We start from the raw sequence: 12,358 nt of genomic DNA on the forward strand, positions 1-12,358 counted from the left end.
AAGCTAGCTTGTCATCTGTTAATGCCGTGTTGATACCTTGAATGAAGCCAAGAACGAAAAGGAAACTAAATGGATGTTAACATTCTTGCAGTTTAATATGTAACTAAATTCCTTGGGAATTAGGCAAAGCTTAATATGTAGTTTGCTAGATATTTCAGACTTTATTAGTTCAGTCAATGAAAGAGCTTTAGGAATTTTTTTTATTTAAAAAAATCATAGAATAAATATGAAAGGAGTCTTTTCATTAATCAAATAATAAATAAAAATATCTGCAGAGCTTCTCAACGTGTAGTACATGTATAAATAATTATACCAGGTATTAGTTTTAGTATCGATGGTGATTATATTCATGCTTATGTAGTAATTGGTTTAACGCTTTTGTTGCCTTAGCAATAGAAAAAGGTTTATAATAAGTATTACTATTAAGGAAAATTCTATTTATAGTAAGCATTAGAAAACCCATAAAAATGTGATATCCAACACAAATATGATTTTTCTGTAGTCAAGAAGAACCTTTAAGTTAGGAACATTGTTCTGGTCTGAAGCTTACTGAATCTGGCAAGCCCAAGTACTTGCTTCCCTCTCAAGATTAAAACAGTCAGAAGGGAATAGCTTAGAGAACCCAGGAAGGTCTAGTTTATTTAATTGGTTACTTGTATTCAAGAATATTGCCACATTTGTTGACAGTACCTCCATGAAGCTTGCCATTCCATTTCTTAGTTTTGTTTTTTAATAGTATTACTTTGTTGATTCTTTACATTTGTGTGTAAGTTGTGTTTTTAAAGCAATTGCATGGTTACTATCCATTTCCCAAAGTGAATCCAGGGAAATTTCCTTTCAGGAAATCAAAGGTAGGTATGCAGGGCAAGACTGTATCTTCATCAGAACTAATAAGCTAGGTGGCAGTAGTAGGAGACAGATAGGAATGGTGAAAGGACAGCTAGAATTACACATACTCTGGAAGAGTGTTGGAATGAAAGAAAATATGGAGAGATTGTTGATTGGAAGAAAGGCTATAGGCATACCTCGTTTTATTGCACTTCGCTTTATTGCGCTTCTCAGATATTGCCTGTTTTACAAATTGAATGTTTGTGGCAACCGCGCATTGAACAAGTCTGTCAGTGCCATTTTTCCAGCAGCATTTTACTTTGTGTCTCTGTCACGTTTTGTTAATTATCGCAGTTTTAATTTTTTATTATTATTGTATGTGTTCTGGTGATCTCTGATCGGTGATTTTTGAAGTTACTGTTGTAATTGTTTGTGGGCACCAGGAACCGCACCCATGTAAGACAGTGAACTAATCAATAAATGTATGTTTTGGCAGGACTGGCAGTTCCCCTCTCCTTGGGCCTCCCTATTTTCTGAGACACAACAATATTGAAATGAGGCCAATTAATAACTCTACAATGGCCTCTTAAGTGTTCAAGTGAAAAGAACAGTCACATGTCTTTCACTTTAATCAAAAGCTAGAAATGCTTAAGCTTAGTGAGGAAGCCGTGTCAAAAGCCAAGATAGGCCAAAAGCTAGGCTTCTTGTCCCATACAGCCACCTAGCAAAGGAAAAATTCTTGAAGGAAATGAAAAGTGCTATACCCCAGTGAACACTTGAATGTTAAGAAAGCTAAATAACCTTATTGCTGATATGGAGAAAGTTTTAGTGGTCTGGGTAGAGGATCAAACCAGTCAGAGTATTCCCTTAAGCCAAAGCCTAATCCAGAGCAAGGCCCTAACTCTCTTCAATTCTCCGAAGGCTGAGAGAGGTGAGAAAGCTGCAGAAGAAAAATTTGAAGCTAGCAGAGATTGGTTTATGAGATTTAAGGAAAGAAGCTATCTCCATAACATAAAAGTACAAGGCGAAGCTGCAAGTGCTGATGTAGAAATTGCAGCAAGTTATCCAGAAGATCTAACTAAAATAATTAATGAAGGTGGCTGTGCTAAACAAAAGATGCTCAGTGTAGACAAAACAGTCTTCTATTGGAAGAAGATGCCACCTAGGACTTTCATGGCTGGAGAGGAGAGTCAATGCCTGACTTCAAAGCTTCAAAGGACAGGCTGGCTCTCTTGCTAGGAACTAATACAGGTGGTGAATTTAGGTTGAAGCCAGTGCTCATTGAGCATTCTGAAAATCCTAGGGCCTTTAAGAGTTATGCAAAATCAACTCTGCCTGTACTCTATAAATGGAATAACAAACCTGGATGACAAACATGTTTGTTTATAACATGGTTTATTGAATACTTTAAGCCCACTGTTGAGACCTACTTCTCAGAAAAAAAGATTCCTTTCAAAATATTACTGCTCATTGACAGCACATCTGGTCATCCAGGAGGCTCTGATGGAGATGTACAACAAAACTAATGTTGTTTTCATGCCTGCTAACACAACATCCATTCTGCAGCCCATGGATCAAGGAGTCATCTCAGCATTCGAGTCTTATTATTTTAAGAAATACATTTCATGAGACTCTAGCTTCCATAGATAGTAACTCCTCTGATGGATCTGGACAAAGCAAATTGAAAACTTTCTGAAATGTTTCACCATTCTAGATGCCATTAAGAACATTCATGATTCATGGGAAGAAGTCAAAATAACAACATTCACAAGAGTTGGAAGAAGTTGATTCCAGTTCTCATGGATGACTTGTGAGGGGTACAAGACTCCAGTGGAGGAAGTAACTGCAGATGTGGTAGAAATAGCAAGAGAGCTAGAATTAGAAGTAAAGCCTGAAGATGTGACTTAATTGCTGAAATCTCGTGATTAAAATTTAATGGATGAGGAGTTGCTTCTTGTGGATGAGCAAAGAAAGTGGTTTCTTGAAGTGGAATCTACTTGTGGCTGAGATGCTATGAAGATTGTTAAAATGGCAACAAAGGATTTAGAATATTACATAAGCTTTAGTTGACGAAGTAGCAGCAGAGTTTGCGAGAATTGACTCCAATTTTGAAAGAAGTTCTACTGTGGGTAAAATGGTGTCAAACAGCATTGCATCCCACAGAGATATCATTCATGAAAGGAAAGAGTCAATCAATGCAGCAAACTTCATTGTTAATGCAACAAACTTCAGTGTTGTGTTATTTTAAGAAATTGCCAGAGCCACCTCAACCTTCAGCAACCACCATCCTGATCAGTCATCAGCCACCAACATTGAGCAAGACCCTCCACCAGCAAAAAGATTACAACCTCACTGAGGGCTCAAACAATGGTTAGCATTTTTTAGCAATAAAGTATTTTTAAATTAAGGTATGTACATTGTTTTTTTAGACATAATGCTATTGTACACTTAATGGACTACAGTATAGTGTAAACATAACTTTTATATGCACTGGGAAACCACAGAAAATTCATGTAACTCCCTTTATTGCGATATTTGCTTTACTGCGGTGGTCTGGAACCGTATCTGCAATATCTCCGAGGTATGCCTGTAATAGGAAATAGGATAAGGGCATTCAGTATAGGATAACGTAAATAAATGTAAGACTGAATAAAGGAAGTCTTCCAAGGCTATTTATACTACATTTTTATAAGTTATATCTCTAATAAGAAACTTTGAGTATTCACCTTTCAGTCACATATTTGTGGTTTTTACTATATATGCTTATTTTTTAGTCTGAAACATTGTTTCATTTCTCCATATCCTACTTTGTAAAAACAAACTAGCATTTAAAAATTGATTCATTGCATGTTGTGATTTTTTTTTTTCTAAGCATTTTCCATTTGGCTTTAAATTTTTAAAAGGTGATTTTTGGTTGTTAAATATAAATGTGAGTCACACATTTGGAGAAAATTTAATAATGTGCAAATCACTTTGTTCATAGTTCTTTGGATCTCTGAGAGAATCGGAAAGGACTACTAGTATTTTATTTGCCCCTTTTATTTATAAAGCCACTGCCTCCAAACTAGTAATTCCAGCTTGTCACAGTGATGACTGTTAATTCAGGAGAAAATACTTTTTTTTTTTTTTTTTTTAAACATCTTTATTGAAGTATAATTGCCTTACAATAGTGTGTTAGCTTCTGCTTTATAACAAAGTGAATCAGTTATACATATACAATATGTTCCCATTTCTCTTCCCTCTTGCCAGGAGAAAATACTTTTTAATTCCCATCTCATGGAGTCTTGCCCCCTTTCTCTCAAAAAAAAAAAAAAAACAGCAACAGTAGTTATAGTAATTAAATTATTAAGCCATGGAATATATGATTTAGTACTGAATTTGAGTTGGAAGAGAAAATTCGTAAATATGAAATTTAGACTACATAGAAAACACGCTATTAGTGTTAGACTTTAAGGTGCTCTCATCTCATTCAGCCACTGTTGTAGAGCTAGAATCCTTTCTGTAGTTCCTGGCAGATGAATATGTAACTTCTGTTTGAATGTTTCTGGTGAAAGGCACTTTTCATATCAGCAGCAGGAAATGAAATTTGGGGAAATAATGTGATACTTGAAACTCCCAGAAAGATTGGCTATACATATCATACGAAAGGTCAGAGTTAATCATAGATTTTTGTCTTTGATTTTAGAGTGTCTAAATAGCTGAATTTTTCTGCATCTCCTATATAACAAAACGCCACTTATGCAACAGTTGAAGGAACAATGTCTAACTTGAAAAGAAATGTGAGAATCTGAAAGCTCTTCTCACACTTTCATTCATTAAACAAATATTCATTTAATCCTATTTTATGGCAAGAATTACTGTGGAAGAAAGAACAGGAGCATTCTGTTGTTCGTTAACAGACTTTCAGATGGTAATTTCAATACCTCAGACTTTGGGCCCCTAAGTAAAGTACTTTTTAAAACTTAGGTCCGAATCACAATGAAATAAATAGAGTTGTAAAATTAAGCTCCTAAGGTGGGAGATGTATGTAATAAAGTATTCCATGTAATAGGAAAACCATCCAAAAGCCTGTTGTAGACAGAAGTGTGTAGTATTTGGAGAGAGGTTAGATAAAGCAACTTCTGAAAGTTCTTTTCAATTCTAAGGCTAAATGATAGGACAATAAGTAAGCAAGTAAATTTAAAAACAAAAAATTATATCTCTATCTCTGTCCCTGGATTAGTTATGTGCTAAAAGGATGTTTTGGTAAAATTGGTTGTACTTGAAATTTATAGTTTCTATATTTTGCTCTTCAAAATTAACATGTTGGTCAAAAAGAAAAGAACAAAGAACTTTCGAATGTTTGTGAAAGAATGATTGATTTAAATCACTTAAAGAATGCTTTACCATTGGAAGAAAATAACATGTTTTACCATTTTTGTATGTTGTGTAGGAATGATGATGTCTCAGTATAAACTTTCTCAGAATTCCATGCACAGTAGTCCTGCATCTTCCAATTATCAACAAACCACTATCTCACATAGCCCCTCCAGGTAATGTATATATCATTTTATTAAGTACTGTTTTCTGTAGTGAATATGCTTGTGAATATACAGTGTATACATACATTTAGGTAATGGTGAATTACGTGTAGTTAAAAAGTTTAGATGCTTAGCCTTAAATAGTAACCCACATGAATATTTGCCTTAAAATGTTATATGTGGAAATGCTCTAATATACTAATTTAAATAAATAGTAACTTAATTTCATACAAACAAAAGAATGTGTTAAAATAACCAGCATGTTTGAGATAAATAAGAAAATTCATTGAGTAGAATTTAGGGAGCATGTAAAATAAATGAATTACTCCAGTTTTTACAAACTGCTTAGTATAACTCTTAGATTATGAATTGTGAATGATTTTTGTACGTTATTTATTTTTCAGAATTTTTCTGTGTACATTTATTTTATACAAATTAGAGTTTGGAGAATTTTATGACAGTGAAATATCAAGGAATATCATATTTATTTCATTTCCTGATATTGTTTATTTGGATTTTGGGTTTTAGCCGGTTTGTGCCACCACAGACAAGCTCTGGGAACAGATTTATGCCACAACAAAACAGCCCAGTGCCTAGTCCATATGCCCCACAAAGCCCTGCAGGATACATGCCATATTCCCATCCTTCAAGTTATACAACACATCCACAAATGCAGCAAGGTAAGAAAGTTGCTTGTTTATTTACAGGGAATGCCTCTAGTTCCCAGCAAATTCATTTTTTTCTTTTTATAAATTTTAAAACACAAATACTAAACTGTATACTTTTTTGTCAATGAACATTTCTTTTAAGCTGTGGCTTATATTATTAAAAATATGTTATATTTATTACTTGGGAAGTCATTTGGGAGATAAAAATATCAGTGTAATTTGACTCTTTGGATTACCTTATTATATTATACAACTGAATATATCTAGTTATGAAATTAGGAACTGCTTTATTTAATTGGGCTTCTTACAGTACCACTAAGTCAAAGAAGAATTACGTTTTAATTAGTAAAGTATATGTAGTGTGAAAATTTTAATATCAAGTAGATACAGTACTGGTAGAGGAAAATTAATATTCTTGGATTCAAAATTTTCTGGGATTAGATTACTAGTTCTCATTTGAAGTCAATTGTTGATAATATGTCTTTTTAAGATCATACTGCGTTGGGATCTATGTCATGGCTATTAAATAATGTATTTACTAGTATATTGTACTTTTTTAGAGAAATTTTGAAAAGTGCAAAAGGTAATATAACAGATATCTGTGTTTTTGTCCCTCATAATTAACAGCAAATTTTTAACATTCACAGTCAGTCATTAGTTCCTGTTTGTATTCTTGGTTTTTTATTATGCATGGATCAAAACATGCTTCATTTATAAACTTTTATCTTACAAACTTTTAACTTAGTGTCATCTATTAAAACAGCCAACTTCTGGTTTTCCAAAGCTAGATAATGAAATGGTAGGTTGAGCCTATTTTATACAGTAAGTCAAGGAAAAACCTGGAGACAAACCACACCTTTGGAATAGACACGTCCAAAATTATAGAATTTAGTGTGAGTGCTGAACAGAAGTATGCGTGTATATGGGCTGTTGATACTTGTGAAATATTACTCTTCTACTCTGGTATGCCAAAGTTATGTGAAACATTTTAAATGTAATTAATAAGAGGGAAAATATTGAAAGGACACATTTGCTTCATACGGAAATATCCACATAAATATGTGTAGAAAAAAACCATAAATTTTTACTTTAAACACTGTTGTTGTTTTATAACAAGATAAACCCAGCTTTTTCAAAAGAATAAGTTGAAATCACAAAATCAAAAGAAAAATGTAGTTTGAGGGCCTATTCAGTAATGAATCATTTCTTAGAAATTCTCAGATACTTGAGAGACCAAAAATAATACTAGGGATTAGCCCCACACAGATACCAAAATTATTATAAATAAGAAAATTTAATATGGTAAGGAACAAATAGATCGGTAAATGGGACAGAAATGGTTCCAGAAATAAGGCAGATGTCTGTGGGAATTCAGAGTTTGTGAAAGGTAATATTTAAAAAACACTATATTATAAAAATTTTAACCATGCAGAAAAGTTGAAAGAATAGCACAGTGAACCATTTCACCAACAGGCATTCTGCCTCTCTGTCCTTAAATACATCTGCTAGGAAGTCAATTCTCCTTTATAAACACCAAGTGTAATAATTTACCCCTAAAAAAATTACGAACATTTCTGTAGTATCATCTGATACCATCTACATTGTTTTCACCAGTTGCCTCAAATATGTCTTTTATAACCTTTTTTCCCCCACATATGATCTAATCTAGTTTCTCACACATTGCATTTGGTTTTTACATCTCTTTTGATTCTTTTAATCTAAACAGTCCCATACCCTTTCCCCATGACGGTAATTTTTGTTTTTTTGAGGAGTCTGTGCTACTTTTGTTGTAGAATATCCCATATTCTAGACTTCACTGTTTCCTCATTGTGTTGTTTAATTTGCTTATATACTTCCTGTATTTCCTACCAACTGGAAGTTATTTTAAAGGCTCTGTTAGTTTCTAATTGTATACTTTTGGCAAGGGTGCTAAATAAGTAATGTTGTACACTTGATACTGCATCACATCAGAGGGCATATAATGGCAAGTGGCTTCATTATTAGTGACATTTAGGTGATGACTACTCCATGTCTTCTTTTATAAGGAACATAATATTTCTTTGCAGTCAGTGAGCAATCTGTCAGGTGATATTTTGAGATCATGTAACTGTCCTATTTCCTATTAATCTTTATCCTAAAGGGTTTACCATCCAATAATGATTCTCTTTTCATCAGTTTTTACACTGGTCATTGGAAAATGGTGATTTTTCCAATTTTGTCATTCTAAAGGTGGTACTTTGAATCAGTGTGTAATAATGGATTGTTTAATAAATCATGTTGGATTGGTTGGCTAGGCATTTTGAAATTTTATTTGGATTCCTAGATCATCTAGAGCAAAAATGTTCTAGATGGATGAACTATTTACGTTTGTATTTTAAGTCATAAAATTATAAGAAGAAGGGGCTTCCCTGGTGGCGCAGTGGTTAAGAATCTGCCTGCCAATGCAGGGGACACGGGTTTGAGCCCTGGTCCGGGAAGATCCCACATGCCGCAGAGCAACTAAGCCTGAGCGCCGCAACTACTGAGTCTGCGCTCTAGAGCCCGCGAGCCACAACTGCTGAGCCCGTGTGCCACAGCTACTGAGCCTGCGCTCTAGAGCCCGTGCTCTGCAACAAGAGAAGCCACCGCAATGAGAAGCCTGCGCACCGCAGCGAAGAGTAGCCCTCACTCTCTGCAGCTAGAGAAAGCCCGCACACAGCAAGGAAGATCCAGTGCAGCCAAAAATAAATTAATTAATTTAAAAAGAAATTGTAAGAAGAAAACATGGGGTGAATTTTGGGTACCTTAGGGTCGAGAAGGCCTTGTTTCTAAGCAGGACTGGATTCTAGAAATGGAAAAAAAAACAGATTAATTATAAATTTCTGTGTAATAGGAGAGAAGAAATAAGGACAAGTAAATTTAGGGAAAAAATTTTTTCAATATTTATTACAAAGTATTCATTTTAAATATAGCAAGATCTTATGCAGGTTGATAAGAATAAGACAAAAATAGACTACAGAATTAAACAGTTTACTGAAAAAGAAAAGCAAAGTGGATACGGAAAGATGTAATACATATACGAAAGTACGGTCAACCTGGCTCACAATTAAAGGGATGCAAATCAAAATTAAATTGAAATAAAATTTTATATCTATCAGATTAGTAACATTTTATAGCGTGCAGGGAAATTTGAACTTCATACAGTCTTCATAGGGACATAAATTGATACAACCATTTTAGAGAGCAGTTTGACAATATCTATTCCAGTTTAAAATACATATACCTCCTTCAGTTGTTAAAAATCTATCTCCCTTATAAGTAGGGGTGGGGATAAAAATGCTCAGGCAGTTTTATCTCAAGTTCTAGCAAGCATTCATGGGAAAGATATTCTGTTCTTACATGGATTAAAGACTAAGTGTGAAAAAACAAAACTATGAAACTTTTGAAAGAAAATATCAGACAGTAATTTTTATGATTTTGTGTTAAGTAGGGAATCTGAATGTCCAATACACATGAAAAGATGCTTGGTTTCACTGTTAATTAAGGAAGGAAATGCTAATTAAAGTGGCTGTCAGAGACATTTCCCATCTTCAAATTGACGAAAATCATTGGCAAGGATATAGAGCAGTATGAACACTTATCTACTACCAGTAGAGTGGACATAAATAATTTGGAAAGCTATTTGTTAATATTTAGTAAAGTTTAAAAACAGGAATATCCAGCAATTTCACTCCTAGACACGTTTGTAAAAAAAGTCATATACAAGAATATACATTACAGCATTGTTTATGATGGCAAAAATACTCAAGCAATCTAAACTACTAACAAGGGACTTCCCTGGTGGCACAGTGGTTAGGACTCCACACTCCCAATGCCAGGGGCCTGGGTTCAATCCCTGGTCCAGGAACTAGATCCCACATGCATGCCACAACTAAGGAGCCAGCAAGCCTCAACTAAGGATCCCGCCTGCTGCAACTAAGACCTGGCGCAAACAAACAAATAAATAAATATTTTTTTAAAATAAAAAAATAAACTACTAACACAAGGATGGATAAAGTATGTACATTATGCAGCAGAATATATGTAATTATTCAAAGTAAATGAATTTAAAACTACATATATAAAAATGGATACATTTCAATACAATATTGAATTAAAAAGCAAGTTATAGAAGGATATATACAATACATATACCATTTATACAAAGTCATAATGTGCAAAATAGTGCTATGTGTTATTTAAGAATATATTCATTTATAGCAAAGGTAAAAAGGTATTCATAGGTAGAGTGAACTCTGAATTCATTATAGTAGTTACTTGTAGGGAATAAGGGGAAGGAAGTAGAGGAGAGGAATATGCAGATATATGGAGAGCTTCAGCCATATCTAATGTCTTATTTCTTTTCAAAAATCAATCTGAATGACTTGTGGCAAAGTGTTAAGATTTGATCAAGCTCTGGATAGTCAGCCAGCTCATTATATTAGTCTTTGTAATTTATGTATGCTAAAATATTACTTGCGAACAATTATTATTGTCCTGTAAGAATTTTAACAGTTTATTTTTATAAAGCTTTTTTAAAATTCTTATTAATTTCAGCATCGGTATCAAGTCCCATTGTTGCAGGTGGTTTGAGAAACCTACATGATAATAAAGTTTCTGGTTCGTTGTCTGGCAATTCTGCTAATCATCATGCTGATAATCCTAGACATGGCTCAAGTGACGACTACCTACACATGGTGCACAGGCTAAGTAGTGACGTATGTAATATATTAGTTATCATTAAGGTAATAAAATAGTTCTAATATTTGTCTCATAACCTAGTATTTCAATTCTGTAATTTGAAGGATATCTACCTTTTATTGAGGATTATACTGGGTCTGAGAATCTAGCTGTACCTATAGAGCAGGGTTGGTAAACTGGCCGGTAGTCTGACCCATAAACTAAGACTGATTTTCACAGTTATAAAGAGTTTAAAAGAACAACAACAAAGAATGTTATGTGACAAACTGTATATGATCCATAAAGCCTAAAATATATACTATCTGTCCCATTACAGAAAAAGTTTGCCAACCTCTGGTCTAGAGGTTTAGGTCCTTAATGAAATATACTTCATTTTTAAATGCTTGCTCACACAAAGATGTCCTCTTAAATAATGAGCCTTTATTTATTAGTGCTTAGCTCTTTTTCCCTCTAAGACTTGTACAGAAATTTTTTCCCTGAAATTTAATGTTGCTTTAATGTTACTGAAATATTCCACATACTGGAAATCTGTCTTGTCATTGGCTTGGTGGTATTATCACATAAGTTACATGTATTTAAGTTTAACAAAGATGACATTGGACTCTGCCCTCAAGACATTTACATTTACAGCCTGGTGGGATGTTCAGAGCTCCTTTGGTAGAAAATAGCAAACAAAAATGGAGCATACTAGTAATACCAGTTTTCTTATTCATTGCTATGCTTAGGCTGTTGATTCTTTTGGATACAATTTCAATTCTTCTAAGATATACCACGAAGAAAACAGGAAAGTGCAGAAGAATTATGCTTTTGAATACCAACACTTTACCTGTCAGTAATTTATGTCTTTTATTGGTTCTCTTTAAGATTTCTATAAAGCCTCTTCTATCATTCAAGATATAAATGTTATACTCTATTCCTAGGATGGAGATTCTTCAACAATGAGGAATGCTGCATCTTTTCCCTTGAGGTCTCCACAGCCAGTATGTTCCCCTGCTGGAAGTGATGGAACTCCAAAAGGTATCATTGTAACTAAAATTTCCTTAAATTTTTCACACTTCAGTTGAGTAAAGAATTCAGACTTCTTAATGCAGTTACCAAAAATTATTCTCTATTGTTTTTCACTTATTGTAGAAAATAATGAACCTGTACTTACTGATACTGTTTTCAGATATATACAGTATCATTCTAACTAATAATCCAGTGGTCTTTTCAAACCACAATCTTTTTCATCTTTCTTAAATATTTGAAATTATTGATCAGCTTTCCCCAATCTTCACCCTCCCCCCCAAACTTATTTTGTGTTGAATCCACCTATTTTCCTCCTCCTTTTTTCATTGATTTTTTTTTCTTCATTAGCTCTTTTCTCTGCTCTATCATTTCTCAAGATTTCTATCATTAGATTTTTAATCTTCCATTGTACTTTTTTCCTTGGCTATTTTACTCAGCTTTGGTAATAGCATTTGTTACTTTTGTGAACAGGACTCCCAAATCAATGTCTTTTGCTTCCAGTCCTGTCTCCCAAGTTGTAATTTTTCATTTCCAGACAAAACCTCCTCATATCAGCTGGTATTTCAAATTCATGTTCAAAATTGTTCTCACTGTTCTTTCCTCCATTCCTGTTTC

General features: G+C 33.8%; 1 protein-coding gene across 5 annotated transcripts in view; it reads left to right on the forward strand.

The window, feature by feature from the left end:
- Positions 1 to 12,358, forward strand: part of NIPBL (NIPBL cohesin loading factor) — a 203,777-nt gene that overhangs the window by 89,266 nt on the left and 102,153 nt on the right. For all 5 annotated transcript variants that reach the window (XM_007192199.2, XM_057539730.1, XM_057539728.1 and 2 more), the window contains exons 5-8: positions 5,261 to 5,360; positions 5,877 to 6,028; positions 10,592 to 10,752; positions 11,656 to 11,752. In XM_007192199.2, coding sequence (XP_007192261.2) covers positions 5,261 to 5,360; positions 5,877 to 6,028; positions 10,592 to 10,752; positions 11,656 to 11,752 — 510 coding nt within the window. The remainder of the gene's footprint in view (positions 1 to 5,260; positions 5,361 to 5,876; positions 6,029 to 10,591; positions 10,753 to 11,655; positions 11,753 to 12,358) is intronic.

Source organism: Balaenoptera acutorostrata, chromosome 2, assembly GCF_949987535.1.
Source record: "Balaenoptera acutorostrata chromosome 2, mBalAcu1.1, whole genome shotgun sequence".
NCBI lineage: Eukaryota > Metazoa > Chordata > Mammalia > Artiodactyla > Balaenopteridae > Balaenoptera > Balaenoptera acutorostrata.